The sequence below is a fragment of the Bipolaris victoriae genome (genome assembly GCF_000527765.1).
Source record: "Bipolaris victoriae FI3 unplaced genomic scaffold scaffold_15, whole genome shotgun sequence".
Classification (NCBI taxonomy): Eukaryota; Fungi; Ascomycota; class Dothideomycetes; order Pleosporales; family Pleosporaceae; genus Bipolaris; species Bipolaris victoriae.
Window position 1 is genome coordinate 169095 of NW_014575377.1, and position 18964 is coordinate 188058.

Here is an 18964-nt window from a genome sequence, read left to right on the forward strand (position 1 = left end):
GTCAAGATTATGGCATGCCCCTTGTCCATGAATAGCATACATGCCTATGATGTAGATGTAGAAGTGTTCTGTGAAGGCTTCGACGATGATGCCCTAGCTATACGTCAGAAGGAAGAGTGTTGCTGAAGGCTATCTCGACACACTATGCCCCCTATATCTGTGTCAATTCGTCCACGCCTAGTTGCTTGTATGTGGTCGGACATATAGTTGATTGAATGTGCTGAGGTTTTAACGAAAGGCAGGATAATGGAACAAAAATATGGAAAGAAAGAAGGCAAGAAGACAGAGAAAAGAGACATACATGTAAGAAGCAAAGACGAAAAGTGAAGATAGAGGCATTGGTGAGAAGAAGAGATGTACAAAAAGATAAAATGCAGATGTAGGTGATATAGTGAAATATCGGTTGAGTCGAAGGATTCATCGAATCACCACATGGCTTACCATTTTATGAGACCGTATAATTAGCCTTACATTGTTTCCGTAATTTGGTCAAATGATCGAATGTGATATGATATAAATATACACATGAGGCGTACTAGTATTTGAAATTTCTGGTTCAGGGCGTCGATAATATTCAAGTATTCTGGAGTGGCGATGGATGTAGAGGTACATTGACGTGTACTTAAGTATGGCAGGCAACTCAGAGCCGCGATAGCTGTGTATATATATCGACGAGGATCCAAGTATTGCTCGATTCGCGAAGGTGGAACAGCTGGCGTACGCAGGGATCAGAGTAATGACTGATGACTTATCCAGGTAGCTGGCGAATTTCGAGCAAAAAGAAATTGTTAAGTGATAGTATTGAAATGTTGGTGTAGAGTTGCTTGTTATCGTGACAGCGTATGTGCAAAATGTGATCGTTCATCAACGAGGTTCGGGGTTGTCGACGCTCAAGTGTCTTAACACAAAACCAATTGAAGCAGCAATATGGCCGGATTCCGGGTTGCATTGGTGCCTGTGGTGAGGAGCGATCTGGATAGTGGGCGTATGGTCTCTGGGATCCTTGTAGCTACAAGGAGAGATGTTACCCCACAAACATGCATACGGTATCCGAAGGAACATTGTGACGATCGTGATCGGTCTTGTGTATTCATGTTGCGAGAGAGTAACTCCAGTGCTTTTGTTCATACCTATTTCAAAACGATATGTTTGTTAGCCCTTGCAATAGTCACTCTACAATGTTTGTCTTCGAGCCCGAAGTCACGCAGTCGTCAAAGCTTGGCAGGTCATCGAGTCGACGCTGCTTCTGGCAAAGGGGAGTAGAATAGAGGCTTGAGATGTAGTATGACGGAAGATTATCTTTTCTTGGTTAGTTCTCAAGGATGGATCCATGTTGATGGAGATACAAGAGGTGACTCCGGATGATGTCCTTTTGCCCTGGCGGGGTCAGGCCATCTTGCTGCTAGTAGACAAAGGGAAACGAATGATCAGGAGCCATGAGCTATATAAAGAAGCATGTCAACGCTGTGCTGTTGTCCATGGCTATGCGAAGCGACTCATGCAAAGGATGGGGTTTTGGAGAAGGGTCAAGCAGCTGTGGTTAGTGGGTGAAGGAAGCGAGTAGAAGTGTAAATAAGGTTTCTGACGCTAAAAGTGCGGTGGGTAAGGGCGTTGTCCGTTTAGTTTGCAGCCTTGGCACAATTCAGTTACACAAGGCAATGGATTAGATAACACTGAGAAGGAAAATAAGAGAATGCATTCAAGTCTTCTATAGTATAGTCATTGGAAAGTATCTGTAGATTGTCAGCTACTACTCAGATTCGTGAAGAGCTGTATCGGGTAAACATACTACTAGAGCATGTATAACATAAGACTCCTTTTCACAAGCAGATCTCTATGAGAATTCTGGCGAAGAGATGTTGCGGGTCTCTTAGAGGATGCAGCCAAAGAGCTCCTGGATCTTTGAATGGTGATGCGTTGCTCGTGATGGCGTTTCTTGTGGCCCCAGGCCAAGCTCCACAATGGTTCGCTTGGACGTGCGCGAAGGATTCGGTCCGACTCGAGTGACGTCGGGCCCTGAAGCTACGAAGCTGTATCTCTTTTGCTCCTATACTGCCTCCCAAGATACTGAAGTCTCTCCTCCTTCTCCTCGTGCACCTGTCACACTCTTGGTGGGTGGTTATTCTCTTTGAAGCCCGCATTGACCTTCAACACCAATGTGGTTTCCCCCTCCTGAATTTTGCTCCTCACTACACCCACCCCGCCACGACCAGCCATCAAACTCGACAAAACCATCCACACACACTTCCGTATCTCTTCTCTCATACTTGTTTGAGATGAAGAACCGGAGCGGTAAGATGCATGCGGTCTTGGAGTCGCTTCTGCATCTCTTGCCGTCACGCCAACCCCTCAGGCCGCAAAGCTTCGTCGTACCAATCCAACGCCGATGACAACGCTGATCTACCGATCCATCGCGGCTTATACATACTGACGATACATGGCAGCTTCCTCAAGAGGCTTGCCTTCTTTTGACAATGAGGTCTTGTGGGGCCTGTTGGCCCTAATGCATCCTCTCAGCGCGTTCGGGTGTCTGCATCGCTGGTCCTCGCTACCAGCATTGCGAGAGAGAGCGACACCCCCAAGAAACTCAATAGAGGTAAGCAGAAGCACTCTGGAGCTTGTGTCGTACTCTCGTGTCACCTCCCGCATGCAGACGTTGCGCGGAGTTTGCACGACCTCGAGACGCCCAAAGAGCTACCATGACCTCAGGCAATGTCACACCCTCGACTCCTCAGTCCAGGCGGCCGCGATAATCTCTGTAATACGCGGAAGTCTCCATCGGTTCCGTCAACCTCCCCATCGGGGACCGAGGCCATACAGGCCCTGGCAAAGAGAAGATTCATGGGCCTGGAATACAGGCTTCTTACCCAGCCGCTGAGGAGGCGCGAACGCCTCTCAATGACAGATGACAGATTGAGCGGTCGACATCCACCGCTTCCTTCATGACTGGATCCATTTGTGGCTATATTCTTCACACCATGTGGCGCTTCTGAGCTTGAATGGCTACTGCCAGCATCCGACGGGCATCGCTGGTAGCACACGACAGCTGAATACTGTCCGCGGACAAATCCCGGTTTCGAATCGCTGATGTCAACACCAGAGCGACTCTTGTCAATGACGGTATGGCCACTCGGGTCATGTGATACATACCTCTACTAACACAATGGTTATCCTAAGGCTGTCTGCACACAGATAGGAGATGGTCACCGATGCCCGAATCGATCGCACCACAACATGTTGGCCCGTGTTGGAGTCGGCTTACTCGAGTTTCGCATACCCACCAGCTCCTCGGTACGGCTTCTGCATTACCAGAGCTCATCTTGAGCCAATACCAACATGGATATTGCCCCTTGGCATTGGCAGAAAGAGGCATGGATGAACACAACGGCCTCAACACTATGCCACATGTGGTTTGTGTGCCAACAAAAGGTGGCGTCATATCTCACCCGGAATTATCCATATACCAAAGGAACAAAGACTGCGTTGCGCTCGGATGGAATTCGTGTCCTTGAGATCCGTCGGTGTCGTATCATTACGAGTTTTCCATTTCGAATTATTCCCTTCGGGTCAGGGTCCTTGAGGCATCTACCATTTGGAAGGAGACCGGATTCGAGCTGTAAAGATCTTTCTTAATTTAACGTTAGCGAAAGAGACGGATTGCAATAAAGCCATTCTGAACACCGACGAGGCCAGGAATCTTAAAGGTGGATGCCAAATTACTCTCATTCCTGGCCGAGATAGGAGGTTTCCGGTTTGATATTTCCTTGAAGCTGGCATGGAACTTGCACCAACATGGTCCGAATACAAGGTTTGGCTGTAAGGGGAATCTTTGCAGATACCAATGTCTTTCCGGATAATATCCACTCGCCTAGTACACAGCCTGTCCCTGGTATTCCAAAGTCTTCACAAGAGGTATCCTGATAGACTCCTGGGATGATCCTGCTCTTTCTTTGCTTCCATGACAACAACAACACGAGCCGCCCTGAGACGCTACCAAAGTTGTTTCTCACCTTACCAGTGCAGGTTCAATCGGACCAGGATTCTGTTTCTTATGAGACAAGTCCAAGTTATACTTCAGCTCATTGGATGACGCTGTGTACCTCACCGGTGGCCTGGATGGTTGGAAAGAGCAAAAGATGTTTTGAAATCGAAAGCTGAGTTGCAGATCGAATGTCTGCATCCGAGACTACAAGCGAACGCTATCACATTAAGCTGTTCTAAATATCCTGTAGAGGCCGTTTGACTTGTCAACGCATGGATTCAGAAACCCTAAGTATTGCCTTTGCCGACCGACTGTAAAATTTTCGCAACAGCCAATTGGTCATTTTCCTTGGAGGCCAGGTGTTGCTCGCTATTCCCACTGGTTTTCTGCGTCTTGTCAAAATGACAAAGGCTGGAAATGCGAAATGAGACAATGCATCGATTGCTCGGGTGCAATGCAGCAGTTTGCTCTTCGGCTGGGTGCATCTCAGGCCATTTCCTATCCCAGGCCATGTTGTGTTTGACCTTCGCCTGACGACCAGTATCTGCGGAGGTGTCCCAACATGCTGGGCTTAGCCATATGGTGCTGCTTCGCAGCCGTATGATGGTGTTGGCTGACAACCAGCTCTCGACAATGAGTCGATGGCCATAGAAGGCGCTCTGCACGGACGGCCCAACATTTGTAGTTTCTGGATACTCCTATGTGTTACAACATTGTGGCTAGCTGCGGTGTATCCGTGGAGATCTGGCTTTGGTATGCTCAGTTGCTCTGTAGCTCAGCGATAAGCCAGTTCGGTGTTTCAGGCGGAATGGTGTCTGATCGAGGAATGTGCGATAACGGCCTGTCGTCAACGTCAGTCAGGACAAAGAAAACTCATGGGAAGGCACTCTCCGGCAGCACACCTATTTTCCAGCTAGCAATTTCGGCACGACTCTAGCATCTGTTATTTGGGCGTCAAGAGAGTCTGCTATTCTTTGAAGAGCATATGCCCACCTCTTCGCCAAGTGGTCACTCGAAGTCAGCATTCAGCTTCATCGCAAGCTCGCAACCTTGGCTCTAAGACCGTTGAGTATCTCGCAGATGTGGCCTGCGATAGCGATCAAGGTTCACCGTTCTGTAGCGCCTGCTGCCTTCAATGTCGTAGGCGCTCCCGTGCTCGTAGATGCGCGCTCGCGGACCTCCGTGAGCAGAGTCTTAAGCCAGGGGATGCCAGCTGAACCTGCTGTTGCTGCGACCTATCCGGCAACTGTATGGGTGAATTTTCCTGCAGTTCAAATCTGTGAATAGTGGGATGTCCTTCCCCCCGATTCATGTGCGGTTGCATGGCAAGTCTATCGGTCTCCTGCTTCTTGTTTGAGATGGCGCTGCGATGGACTTGTCTTGACCTTGCAAGCCACGGCGCAGCTTGGATTATCCATCGATGTACATCTGTACGGTTGGAGGAGCTTGCAGTTGGTGTTGATGAGGAAGAGACGAGCCGATGAGGATAGAGTCTTGTTGAAAGCATCACGCGAAGCCGGCACGGCAACGCCGCTGGTTCTAGAGCCTCATCAGCTTTCTGTATCGAAACTGGGAACAAGCATCTCGCCATACGCCCATTATCCCCTAGCCGCCTTCGCAAATCTCTGCCGTCGCGATGTCGTTGCCGGTGGTGCTGAAGATGGTGGGGTGTTGGAGCGTGAGCACCGCGGGGATCAACGACGCTCGCGATGTGTGAACGCCAATCCTAGAGTGCATCCGCCAAACCTTACGCGTACAAGACACGCATGCGAAGCTACTTGAAGCAATGAACTGTGTGGTTAGGCTGTCTCTGTCGTAAGGAGGGATGTGTGGAAGGCACATCTGCTGTTTCCCCGCTTGTATGCCTGCTGCGCGCATGTGAGCGAGAAGTTTCTGATGCACCTGTTTCAATCAGAGCTCGGGGACAACAACCACGATGCAGACCCTTGTCTCCCTAGACAAGCATAAGTTGCTCTGTCATCCAAGTACCAGAGTCAAGACCAGGCTTGCTAGTGGTGGAGGATGCTTGCAAGATGCGGAGTGGGCGAAGACTGCACCGCTGCAATCCAGAGGCATAGTACGCTGCGGATCAGATTGTAAATCATGGGTGCCGACGCCCATCAGCAAAACCAAGGCGAGGGGCCCCAGTATTCGAAAAAAAAGACTGGAAGACGAAGAAATGGTAGCCATGAGGTATTGGTGTTGTTGGTGGTCATCGGCCAAAGGGGCCCAGACCTTGTTGTCGCCTTGTTTGCCCCTCACTCTAAGGAACCCTTCCAAACTCACTGGATATTACCAATTTCGGACTCTAAGGCTATATATACCGTTCCATTCTGGATCCCTCCATCAACAACAGTGCTGACGGGGGGTACCTAGGAGGGTTGCGGCCCTACGACCCCTTCGGGGATGCCCTACATCGCCGGATGCCTTGTAGGAAGCCCTTTTCAGGATGTCTTTTTTTGCTGGTTCGAGCCTTGCTGTGTCCATTCAGTCTTCTTTTTTTGCTCGTTGTTTTTTGCTGATAGCACCTCTCACTGTGCCTAGAAGCAGCACAGTTACTCGGAGCCTAAGGAACAACCCCTGGCACGAGCGCTTTTGGTCATCCCAGGACTTCCAGCTTTTTGAAAAAACTGCTGCTTTTCTCAGCGTGATCTCCAGCAAGATAGGGGTGGTGCAGCGATTATCCATGACTTCTGGATTTTGACGCTGGTACTGCCACAGGATTCCGCCGACAAGAAAATGCATATGCACGAACTACAGTGCAATGTATCCAGCAGCCATCACTGTACCTGCAATTGCCCCTTTTATATCTACTTGCTGGTGCCACGCATTATGTTGTGCAGCTGCAGCATATTGAATCGGGATTGTGTGGTGACAACCTCATGCGATTCGGAACCCCAAGAGTTTTTGAACGACTCTTCGTTGAAGTTTCAAGTCAAACAGATCATCAGAATGTGTTCTCTCTTCTAAGGGGTCATAATATTCTTCACGGCACGCTCAGCATTGCCGTTGAACGCGGCTCAAGCTGCCGGTTGAGATCAACATATGCCGCCTGGTGTGAATAGAGCACAAGGCTGCACCAGCAGCAGGACATCAAACCCCCGATGCAGATTGTGCCAACGCAATCCTTTGTAGATCAAATGGTATGGGTCATCTGAATCAGGAGGCATAGGCTGTGCGGCTAGTCGTGAAGATGTCAAGAGTCTTCATGTTCACTTTGTTGCCTACGCGTCCCGCCATGCTCACGCACACACAACGCTTACAACTCTCTGGATTTCTACCAACCAGGCACCTACCTATATCAAAAGACTTGGGCTATATAATGGCTCTAATTATTCAGTCTTTCGCCCTCTTAAAGGGTGTGGGAATAGCCCACTCGGAAAGAACACAGGCTGACTTCCTACCACAGGCCGAACGTTCGAACTACCGCCCAGTCGAAACCTCAATCTGGACGGACCACCATCAGGACTACTAACATTGTGACACAGGGAACTATCAAACACAACAGCCTGCAAGGCAGAAACCCATTACCAGAGAATCATCTCCCAAGTTTGGCTTGGAAGGGTCCTTTTTTTGCTCTTTTTCAGGACCTTTTTACCTCATGCATAGAGTGTGATGGATCTGCAGTGCTGATATGGACTTCCTACAAGCCTGGTTGCTTGTGTATGATCTTTCTTTTTTGCACCCGAGGGCAATGGCTTGGCTGCAATGCGCCTTTTGCCTCCTCACATCACTGGCGCGCCTGCATGGTCTGAGACCAAGTTTGAAATCGAAATCATATCGAGCAACGTCTTGTTTGGACGGTGTACAATGCGTCAATTCAGCCGCTGCGATATAAGCCCTCAACAATGGATACGGAACTTTGGCCGCAACAAAGATCACATTTGCATACGCCAAAGTCTGAATACGACTCAGTACGCCCCAACAGCTAGACCGTGGCAGCCACGTAGACGTCAAAAGTGCAAGTTGAAAATAGTCACATTCATATCTGTAAGTCCATTTGGCAGGCGCATATGCCTTCGGAGTTGTTTACCGCTTTCTCGCCAACGGTATCCTGAACAACCATGTTCCCATGGTTGGCAGCCAGCACCTATATTTCTAGTATACAAGAAGGCTCCGGTCAAGGAATCATGTCTCATCCTCAGTACACGTGCAAAGTCTCCCACCTCTTCGACAGGGCAAGTCGAACCACGCCTCGAGGACCTCCAACGGTTCCCTAGGTATCATGTGCCATTATAGCCATTATTGGCGGCTCGTACGCAAACAGCGACGACCCCGCCATGTGCTCATTCATGTAGCGGAAAATGCGCACGGTTGAGTCTATCTTGTGGTCAAGTAGAACAAGGTGTTTGCCGGGTTTCGAGTGTTTGTCGGGATGAAAGTATTCATTCGTGGCAGGGGCCAAGCGAAGCAGGATGTGGAGCGCCTTCCGAACGATGGTCATACGCTTGAGCTCGTCGATTTCGATGTCGAGATTGAACCGGAGTCGCTGAGTTGCCGTGCCCCTCACGATCTGGATTACCATTGTCAGCATATGCTTCTTGAGAAAGAGGCCCTCGTGGCGGAATACAAAATTCTCTTCAGCGCGTGCTCACCTGAAAACTTTTAGCCTCTTGTGTCCGTTCTCAGTTTTCCCTCTCAGCTCCCCATTCTTTCCAGTAACCAATTTGATCGATGCAGTATTGGCCTAGGTTGCCGAAGATGATTACCTCGCACTGCCTGGTGTCGCAGCGTTGGATCTGCTCCAACTCTTTGATCCGGATTTGCTCAAGAAGCTTCTCCATTCTGGCTCTCTAATTCTCGTCCATCATTGTATTTGGCTATTCGGCCTTCGGTTGGTGTGGAATGACGGTCGGCTTCGTGTGCGAGGTGAGGAAAACATGCGGGATCGATGTCTGTGCCGGCGCTGCCACGAAATCAACTGCTCCTCTGCATGCAAGTGTACGCCTAAATCCATCTTGCGCATAGGTACATGATCTCGTTATGAGCAACTGAACAGAAATTAGGTCAAATTCAGGGATGACGCTGCTGTTGTGTCGTGAGGCTCAGTGGTGGACACAAGTCTGAGCAAGTTGTCAGTCGCTTTTAGTCGCAGGTCTGTGTCACGCACATTCACGAAGGTCAGTGGCTGAACTGCCGGTAGAGATCCAATGTCATCATGCACATCAGGAGCATTGTTGGGCCAAAGGAAGAAATCTGTAGAGTCCCTAGGCAGTTCGGCAACAGTAGCCCGTTTGTCTTATATTGCAAGAGCACAAAAGATATGTTCCATTCCGAAGTAGACAGAGGGCCAAAGCCATCTTCTCGACTGCTCGGACTCTGCATACAATACTGGGAACCGTTTCTTCTCGGAAACCTCTCTCCACACTTCAAGTTGGTTTCTCGTCAGATTTCACTCGACCAGCGCTTTGTGTAAGTTTTGCATTGACCTCTGCCGCTACGCAAACGCTTCTTCTACAAGCTCCTTAGTTTCCTTGCCTGGTGTCAAACACAAACTCAGACAGCAAAATCATTCTCCTACCTCTACACGACGTCCATTCCTCCAGCTGTTTGCCAATATCACAAAAAATTGCCTTCGCTCACCTCACTACTTTCAACAACCATAAGCATATTCTTCCGGTCACCATCGCCGTCCACTACAACGACTCGACCTCCTGCCGCTCCAATGTTCAGCCCGGATTCAGATTATGAGGTGGAGGAGGAAACTATCCAAGCGCGGCTCCTTCCTTCCGCCGAACAAACTCTCGACCAACTGGAGGCAACGCGCGAGCTGGCAGATCACCAGGGAGCAAACCGGGGCGTCTTCAAGTGGCTGGACGGTGTGGAAACCCAGCCAGTAGGTTATGGCTCTCATCAGCTGCTTCTGGTCAGTTCCTATAGGCAGTTGTATCAAGAAGACGTTTATTAACCGGTATCGTAGTGGGACGGTCATCTTCCTCACTCCTGGGTTGCCCTGGCGCTCTTCAGTCTCCTCGTGTTTACGCTGGGCTTCGCTGCTGGCTGCTTCCTTTAGATCCGGACAAAGACCTTACGAACTCGCCCGCTCAAAAGCGAATGGGATACCGACGCATTGGCTCTGGAGACCTCCCTCAGGGAAACAGGCGGTGGATGGATGAGCTAGAGCGAGTAGGTGGGAAGCACACGATACTGGGTCATATAGATGAATAATACGCACAAGATATATTTGTCTATTCTTTGCTGCAAACCTAACCATGGGTACGTTGCACCTGTGAAGACGTACTTGGGCCAGATGGGTAACGATCGAGAAAGGTATGGCAAGACCGCATCGCGAGACGCTGGTCGCTTACAAACGCGAAAATAACGATCCGGTCACATTTTGACAAAAGCATTGACTACTGCCTTGGTTTTGAGATAAGACAGCTAAACATTGACTTATCTTCCTATGCGAAAGACGACAAACCAAGATATGGCTGCAGCGCAAACATGGGCAAAGGACCGATTGGCAGCTGTCATGCGTGCCTATTCGGCTGGTCGGGGAAAGTTGCGGGCGATACTAACCCGCTTTGATACCTAGCATACCTCCCATTGGGCCCCCTTGCACACATGCTACCCTTGACCCTCTTTAACCCTCGCAACCTTAAACCAACTACAATGCGATCGGCCGAAAGCTCTTATTATTGACTTCTCGCAGTTGTGTCATTTGTTCCTCCTCCACCTAACAGCATCCGCACTCGCGCTCTCATTACCGCCTCAAATTGCTAGCCCGGCTAGTTCTCATCATCTTGAACAAAGCTCACTACTACATCAAATTGATTCATGGATGCGCGCGCCATGAACTGCATCACGACCCCGCATGTCTTCACGACTTTCCCGTTGTACCCTCAATGTTGGGTTTTTGTTTCAACGGGCGTATGAATTGAGTTTTGTTCCCGGCGCCCCACGAACACACGGAACTCGTCGTACGTGCCATCGTGCGAAACGACCAAACTGCGAGAAGCTAGGTTTCTCGTTGTGAGTCACACCAAGGCTAGATCCCAGATGATTCCCAGAAGAAACCATGTCTCTATTCCGACACTCGGTGCTGGTTCAAAGTCCCCGCCCCTGGTAGCACGCAAGGATTCGTGCTGACAAAAAACCCTTCTCGAATACGAGATCTTCAATGGGCTCTTCATGTACGACCCAGCTTTCAAGAATCTATGAGCCCTTGACTTGAAGGTACGAGTTCCAAACTTTCTCAACGCCTTTATTGGGAATGGAGCCTCAGAAGATGTCCTCTGAGGAGATGCAAGAGTCGTATTCTGGTTATGGAACATCAATGGGTGCTGAAAATCAGCACGCTTGGTACCCCGAAAGCAACCGATTGGCTTGAGGCAGTTCTACTGGTGAAGGCGGGATCAAACCTCGACTTCCTGTCATCTGAAGCTACAAGAATAGCTCAGTGCGAGAACGTATTCAGTGAGATTGTCGATATGAGGGTGAGTCGATTTACAGGAACAAGCAACTACATTTACTGATGACGATACAGAGAGGACCAGAGGAACCCTGTTTCCATAGTACCCGCGTCGTTATATGATATACGGCCTATCCTATGCGGGTACGGCTCACGTGAGATACTTTTATGGGCCCTCAGACAAGATCACCTCCCGTATCCTACACTTCTTTTGCTCATAGAAACCTTTCAGCTTAAAGTCCCGTTCGACTAGATTACCTTCAAACGATCGCTGTATTTCCTCCTGGCCACTTCCATCGACCGCGACAATTCCAAAGCGAAGATCCCCTCCCTCATCCTTTGGCAGTAGCAGTAATATCCCTTTTGAATCCCTTGGCGAGAAACATCGGAAGGGACTCATTCTGAATCTCTGCAGTGTTTTTGTTACAAAGCTCAACCGTTTTCTGATATACAATTGTTGCCTCTCTACGCAGGAATTGAGGCAGTTCCTTCAATGTTCCTGCTCCGTACGGCCGTTCCTCTCCAGAAGTCCAGGTTATCACCCCTTTCGGCTTGCATTCTGGCTTCCCGCAGCCCTCGCCTGATCCTGAGTTCGAGTAATGTACGATTCATGTCGCATAGAAGCTGGGCCCGTTTCCAGACATACAGTCTTTCTAAATCATCATGTTCCTGAGCTCGCTCTACATCCTGGATGGTTGCCAAGATTTGACCTCTCATCATACCGAACGCATGGTGGATCTCTCTCTGAAAACGGCGACAAGTTCCATTCGTTACAGATCGGGCAGCTCAGTCTTGATCCGAGCATGGTTCATCCCGGCCAAACGCTTTATATGCTACATGCGCTACTTCGAAACGTACATTCGGTGCGAATCTTAAGGCGTGCAGTGCATGCGACTCAAAGTGCTAAGTCTTGCTAGACAGTAGTATTACGATAAGAAAAAGCCTTATTGCAGCACAGGCACATCAGGAGGAACGACACCTATTCGATCTTGCGAACGGACGGGAACCAACTTACTGCAAGTTCGTTCTGCTCTAGTCTTGTCGTCGTTCGAGGCGAAAACCAGAGCAATTCGATACGTTCCACAGCGCAACCTCGATCAAGCAACAACAAAATACATTTCCCCGCACTGCCATGCGATGACGGCATGAGCCGTGATGGAGTTGCAGGGAAATCCGGATAGCGACTCTGCGCCAGTGCCGGTAATGGGCGATGGGTAGCCCCGCCCCCACGAGGTCCAGACGTGACGAACCCATGCATCCTAGCAGGGAACAAGGCCATTGTGCAGCCCGCGTTTGGAGGTATTCCATTGCACCTACGCATCGTGCAGAAGCGTGGGGGCTGCGACGGTCGTATGAGAGATATGGCGCAATTCAACACAATCCTGGATTTGGCTCACTCAGAGAAAGGACTTGTGGCAGTGGGGGCAGGCAGCCCACCTAGGCGGGTAACTGGTTGGCATTTGTGTCGTTCTTATAGGGCAGCGCATCAGCGCCCATGCAGGGACGAACGTCAGTCTTTGAACCCCCAAAAAGGCCTCGGGTGCGAAGCTCTACCACGAACACACAACAAAGCCCTCCGAGCCGCTGATCCAACACTAACCATCCCAAGAGAAAAGGAAGCGACTGCGCAGAAGTTCATGCGGCCCATGGAGAGTAATGTCCGATCCCTACAGTCAGCAAGCTTTTGGGCAGCCGACCTTCACCGACGCGCATGCGAATGGGAGTTCCTCTGGACCTGATATGTTCGATGTCATCGACGCATCTAATCTGTACCACGACCACGACCACGCCTATCGACCTGGCAATCAACATCTGCAGCAACTGCACATCCAAACTCATGACGAGTTTGCGCAAAGCCAGCATCTTGCGTATGCCCTGCAAGAGAGCAGTCCATCGGTTGCAGGTGAGCTTACCCCTCATCTCTCTTCAATCATTATTTTCTTCGTCACCTCTCCTACACACGCTTTTTTTGGTGGTCCAAGCATCGTCTCTCCCAGGGTTCTGGATTCTTGTCCGAATTCCCTGGATTGTCGGTCTTGGATGACGTTTGGCCGGGAGAGGATGGCGTGCTCCCGCTAGCTGCACGTGATCAAGCGATGCAACGATACATGCAACAACGGCCTGCCTGCTTTGGGAGGCATTTATGCACGCTGAGCAAAGATGCATTTTGTTGATCCGGATCACTTGTCAATCAAATACGCAGCAGTCACCGCATTTTCACACCATCTTTCTTTCGACTTTACCACGCTCGCTAATGTCCTCAAAAGGCCTCCAGTACACCTCACCAACGGTGCCAAACATGAGAAGCCACTTATCGCACCATTACGAGCCCGATAGCGCAATAAATCTCGGATTGGATGATCTTCAAAGGTTATCCACAGCCGCGCACGGTTACAATATTAACACCTATCGCACGCCATACCCTGCCAGCAATGCGACATCCACCTCATCAGCCACGTCTCCTGACCCCACAAATGCCACTCTGCTCACTGATCCAGTGGTTGTAGAAGCAGAAGAAGACAAAAGAAAGCGCAATCAAGCTGCTTCCGCTCGTTTCCGTCAGAAGAAGAAACAGCGTGAGCAACACCTCATGGAGAAAACCCACGAGATGCAGGAGCGGACGAAGCAGCTGGAGGCGGAAAACGAAGGGCTCAAGAAGGAAAATTCATTTTTGAAGAAGCTGTTAGTGGAAAAGGTTGATCATATGAGTGACGAGGATCGGGAGCTGTTGAGGAAAGCCGCTGGAGAAGTGTTGGACAAGGTGGCTGGGAAGGCGGGTTGAGCCGTCAGTTCTCTTGCGCACTCGTTAAATTTTGGTTTCTCATTTCTAGCTGAGAGGCAGGACTGAGATTTATGGCGGAGATGAATGGGCAAGGCTGATGTCTCGCAGGGGAAGGCGCACCGGAGTTTACGCAGTCTGGAGTTACTTTTTCATAATGTCTTGTCTCAGGGTGGTATTCATTTACATCCACGTAACAAAGGATGGCTTGTGGTTTAAGTCTGTCTCAGGGGTCGTAAAGACGGCTGTTGATTGTGTTTGCCTTGGCGCAACCGGAACTATGGGTAGCTTGGAGTTTTACGTATGCCCTTTGCGACAAACTTACCTACAGGGAAGCTGCATCCTGGACGATTTCGGGGGATACTCCCTAAAAGTACTCTCCATGGCAGCTAGTGTAGCAATGCCGCTTGCCATGGATCTGTCGATAGACATAGCCGCACTATCAGCCAGGATCGTGGTAAATAATCAGCCGGACCTGTCACTTTTTGAAGACATGTTATGGGGCGGCCATTGCTTTTACGTACAATATTTCGGACGCCACCGAGCCAAGTCTGCGGGCCGACGCGTCTGGAATGTCCCGAATTCATACTAGCGAAGAAGCAGCCTTGCAATTGAGTACGTACCGATGCTACAGAAGTACACAGAGATGGCATGTTTTTCATCTGTATATCTACGCTGATACTCTAAGTTGCATCCTTTTCTACGATGCTGGTATCATTTCCGATATTCTCATCGTCTCGTGGAAGAATACTCTTTGTCTCACTACGATCTTGCCATGACGAGAGCCGGAGTGCTACCGAGGGGGGTTTTGTTAAAGTCACAGCAGATATTTGCTTTATTGAACGTCGCAGAAGAACAGCAGCATCAGTCCGAATTGCTACATGACAGTGGAATGAGATGAGAAATCTCTTCTCCGATGCGCACAAGCCATCCAACTCCCAAAATAGGTGAGCATAGACGAAGATTTTTTCTTCATCAGGAAATACTTCCTTGGGTTACTGTCTCATTTCCCAACAGGGGGACCCTCCACATATTTTCTGACGCGAAGAATTGACCACCAGGCTCAACGAATGTTGAATTGTGGGGCATAGTGGAACACAATCAGTTCGCATCCGAAGATGTGAAAGATTCACATATGTAGGTGTATGTGTATGAGCGGTAAAGGTCCCTGAAGAAGTCCGCGGAGTTGATATCTTATCGACGCCTATTGGTGGGCTGAGAGATAATGCACTGTAATATGTTATTGGAATACGACATCTGTATACTTCTCGGCAGTTATGGGTTGAAGCAATGACAGTCTTTGGACTTTAACCGGAGCGACGTTATCGATCTGAGTTGGAGTAAACGGGTCACCAGTGCTCGTACAAAAATGTGAGTGATAACCACCGTAGGTAAAAGTAACAACTGGGAAGCGAGTTAGGTCAAGATTTATATTGTGTCATTGCACTCTTGTAAGACGGGAGCATCTAATCATGTATATACACTACGAGAGACTAGCCTCGATAGAGAGAAGCAGGGGACGTTAGGAAATATAACAAAAGATACTTTGCCACCAGCACCGGGCAGGTAACGGATACTAGTTACTTGAAGCTATTGCAAATACAAGAATGACATTCCAGTCAGACTAAAGGGTATAGTGTATTCAGTGTAGCCCCACTTGTCACGAGGCATGTTGGTGATACTCGACCCTCCATTAACCAAACGCCATGCTATCAGTTCACTATCAAATACGCCCGGACATTATTCAAGTTTTCAAGTGGGTCTGCCTAACAGCAGACCCAATATCCAACACTGCATGAAGACGACGCAGCAGAGTGTTAGGTGCAACATGAGTTCGGGTCAAGATACCTATGTGCTAACTCCGCATTCTGTCTCCCCGCACTAGTACGTTTTTGGTCTAGCGCCTCGCTGCACCGGTATTGGTCATCCTAAACTTACCCGCACTCGTCCTTTCGTCATATTTGTAAGCTTTGAACTCGCTCCTTCAAACGTGCGAACGGTGACATAACCAACGTCTTTTGTATAAGCGATGGTATAATGGTAGTTGTGATTCCTTGGCGTCGACCTACAGCTCTATGTTTTGCCGTAGGGCTGACCAAGCTCGCGCACTTCGCTGTTGGTTGTAATGTAAGAGCATCTTGAGTAGGACGCCTTAGAAGTCTTACATGTATATATTCGCGAGAATGGCTGCCTGGATGGGTATCATACAATCAGTTCACAATCATCATCACTACAGTATAATCCACTTGCGCAGATATCATAATAAGCTTCAACTTGAATAGATTAAAACAGCTTACTCCCTCAACACACATCAAAGTTACAACTTCTTCTACCCAACCCCCTAGTATCTCACATCATCTGTCCTCTTCCAGATGGCCACCACAATGCGCGCATGGCAATTCAAAGCCTCATCGGGACCCATGGAAAAGAACCTCTCCATCCCACCCTCAGGCCTCCCCATCCCATCCATCAAAGACGATGAAGTCCTCGTCGAAAGCCACGCAACAGGCCTCAACGCAATCGACTACAAGATCCTCGAGCTCGGCCTAATAACACGCCTAGTCTTCCCCTCCATGACCCCCGGATTAGAAATCTACGGCCGAGTCACCAAAACCGGCAGCAAAGTAACCAAGTTCCGTGAAGGAGACGTAGTATTCGGCTCGATTGGCCCAGGACCCAAACACGGCGCGCTCGCAGACTACGTCCCAGTATCTCAAGACCTACTCGCAAAAGCCCCAGAAGGGCTAAAGGGAGACGACCTCGTCGCCATCGCTCTCGTCGGCATGACAGTCCACACTGGTCTGGCTCCGTACGCGAAACCCGGCAGCAAAGTCTTCATCAACGGCGGTTCCGGAGGCACAGGTGTAGCGGCGGTTCAAATGGCGAAGATACTAGGCTACGAAGTCACGGCGTCGTGCTCGACGGCGAATATCGAGCTTGTCAAGAGTCTGGGCGCTGACAACGTGTTGGATTATACCACTGCGCCAATCATCGAGCAACTGAAAGACAGGGGCGAGGTGTTCGATCTCATACTCGATAATGTGGGTGCGCCCGCGAATCTGTATCGTGCTTCTACTCCGTTTCTCCGCGCAGAAGGCAAGTTTGTGCAGGTAGGGCTGGGCGTGAGCTTAAGCGGTGTGTTGCAGTTGCTTGGCAATAATATTGCGAGTTTGCTCAATTGGGGGAAGAGGGGGTATGTGTTTGTGGATGCAAAGCCGAGTACAGCCGTTTTTGAGCAGTTGGCCAGGTGGATGGTCGAGGGGAAGCTCCGCGCGGTTGTTGATTCGACGTGGGAATTTGGCGATGTGCCCAAGGCGTATGAGAAGTTGAAGACGGGGCGGGCGAGAGGAAAGGTTGTTGTGCATGTCAAGGAGGATTGAGATTTTGGGATTGGGGGAAAAATGATTTGTTTCTTTGAGCGAGATCATGTTTGCGATATCTATTAGTTTAATTCCGGGCATACATGCCTTTGATACCTTTAATAGACCTAATTGAGCATCTCCAACTCCTCACTTGAGGAATGAACATGAACTACAAAAGGCTCCAGATAACATTCTCAGATCTCATGTTTCCCCAGGTGTAACATAATAATGCAGGGAGCACTATACATGGCTTGGCAGCTGAGCTGCTGCGAGGTACTCCATGGCACGGACCTTCCTGGTGTAGTCCGCAATGCGATGAAACCGAGAAACCTAGCATTTAGCCATTATCACTATCGTGAACACAAATTAGTTGAAGGAGTATCCGGCAATAACGCCCAGGAGCAATAATTGAACTCGAGGGCCTGGAATCGTCTCAATACTTCCACTGACCGGATCACAGTGTGTATATAAACTTGCAAATAGTCCACTTGAAAGAAGAAGCACTTTTCACAGCTCCAAAGGCCATTCTCACACTTTCTCTTCCTCTCAAAAGAACAGCCATCTGTGCTCAAGTCGTCCGGAAAAAATGAAGCCCAGCAACGCAATCCTCTTTCTGCTTCCCCTCGTGGCAACCGCAGTACCACTGAGCAGCCCAAACCCGGGCGCAGAAGCTGTTGCTGAACTTCTTCCTCGAGCCGACGCCACGTGCTATCTCCACTCGGAGGCACTCCCTTCTCAGGGCTGTGACACGACGCCCTTCAGTGGCTCACGGAAGAGGACGGTCACGGGTGGCGATCGCTTTGGCGTACGCTGCACTGCTCGTGGAAAGCCTTTTGGATCTCAAGGGTACACCAAGTGGGATTGGGTTCCTGGGTGGGGATGCTGGATTTGGGCTGGATGGACGCAGATTGGATGTGAGAGTAAGTTTTGGAACGTGAGATGAAAGTAGGCCATGAGCTAATGATTTGCAGACGGCCTTCCTTACTATGATGATTACAGGAGGTGTTTGTAGGATATTGAAACGAGGAAACTCTATGGGAAGCCATAATGCGGGCACATAGTCACTTTGGGTGTGATGATGTTGTCACCATTGTAGTCGATGGAGCGGGGATGGTGGATTTGGGCTTTCGCCAGTTCGCCAACTTATGAAAACAATTTTGGCGTATCACCAATACAAGTATCGTCTATGGACTGCTTCCAATGGTCAGTCTCTTCTGATAACGATTGGCTACTGTTCTGTTCGGGACGCTGTTATATTTTCCGTAATCAATAAAGTCTCGGTACGTTCTCAGGCTGAAAGTTTGTGACTGTGTCTCTTCGTATCATTATCTGACAACATTTTCCAAAAGATGTAGTTGCTGTGACATGAGTCGCAAAAGCAGACAAGATAAAAGACCGGGAAAATGCGGCATGACGTTGGTCTTGGCGCT

The 18964-nt window shown here is 49.5% G+C and overlaps 7 protein-coding genes across 7 annotated transcripts; 5 read left to right on the forward strand and 2 right to left on the reverse strand.

The window, feature by feature from the left end:
* Positions 1-2437: 2437 nt before the first annotated feature.
* COCVIDRAFT_34953 (hypothetical protein) lies at positions 2438-2909 on the forward strand (the record flags this gene model as incomplete). The annotated part of the gene is made up of 3 exons (XM_014704453.1): positions 2438-2559; positions 2605-2758; positions 2835-2909. 3 exons carry the CDS (start codon positions 2438-2440, stop codon positions 2907-2909), a joined length of 351 nt encoding a protein of 116 aa, XP_014559939.1.
* Positions 2910-8198: 5289 nt separating this feature from the next.
* COCVIDRAFT_90410 (hypothetical protein) lies at positions 8199-9282 on the reverse strand (the record flags this gene model as incomplete). The annotated part of the gene is made up of 3 exons (XM_014704454.1): positions 8199-8429; positions 8833-8911; positions 9239-9282. The coding sequence occupies 3 exons, from the start codon at positions 9280-9282 to the stop codon at positions 8199-8201; spliced, it is 354 nt and encodes a 117-aa protein (XP_014559940.1).
* A 365-nt stretch (positions 9283-9647) lies between these two features.
* On the forward strand, positions 9648-9995 carry COCVIDRAFT_90520 (hypothetical protein; the record flags this gene model as incomplete). Its single annotated transcript, XM_014704455.1, has 2 exons — positions 9648-9848; positions 9903-9995. The coding sequence occupies 2 exons, from the start codon at positions 9648-9650 to the stop codon at positions 9993-9995; spliced, it is 294 nt and encodes a 97-aa protein (XP_014559941.1).
* A 1730-nt stretch (positions 9996-11725) lies between these two features.
* On the reverse strand, positions 11726-12672 carry COCVIDRAFT_13258 (hypothetical protein; the record flags this gene model as incomplete). The annotated part of the gene is made up of 4 exons (XM_014704363.1): positions 11726-11979; positions 12116-12137; positions 12252-12296; positions 12409-12672. The coding sequence occupies 4 exons, from the start codon at positions 12670-12672 to the stop codon at positions 11726-11728; spliced, it is 585 nt and encodes a 194-aa protein (XP_014559849.1).
* Positions 12673-13049: 377 nt separating this feature from the next.
* On the forward strand, positions 13050-14175 carry COCVIDRAFT_13259 (hypothetical protein; the record flags this gene model as incomplete). The annotated part of the gene is made up of 2 exons (XM_014704364.1): positions 13050-13296; positions 13661-14175. The coding sequence occupies 2 exons, from the start codon at positions 13050-13052 to the stop codon at positions 14173-14175; spliced, it is 762 nt and encodes a 253-aa protein (XP_014559850.1).
* A 2381-nt stretch (positions 14176-16556) lies between these two features.
* On the forward strand, positions 16557-17552 carry COCVIDRAFT_90469 (hypothetical protein; the record flags this gene model as incomplete). The annotated part of the gene is made up of 1 exon (XM_014704456.1): positions 16557-17552. The coding sequence occupies one exon, from the start codon at positions 16557-16559 to the stop codon at positions 17550-17552; it is 996 nt and encodes a 331-aa protein (XP_014559942.1).
* A 568-nt stretch (positions 17553-18120) lies between these two features.
* On the forward strand, positions 18121-18546 carry COCVIDRAFT_90425 (hypothetical protein; the record flags this gene model as incomplete). The annotated part of the gene is made up of 2 exons (XM_014704457.1): positions 18121-18454; positions 18506-18546. The coding sequence occupies 2 exons, from the start codon at positions 18121-18123 to the stop codon at positions 18544-18546; spliced, it is 375 nt and encodes a 124-aa protein (XP_014559943.1).
* Between the last annotated feature and the right edge of the window lie 418 nt (positions 18547-18964).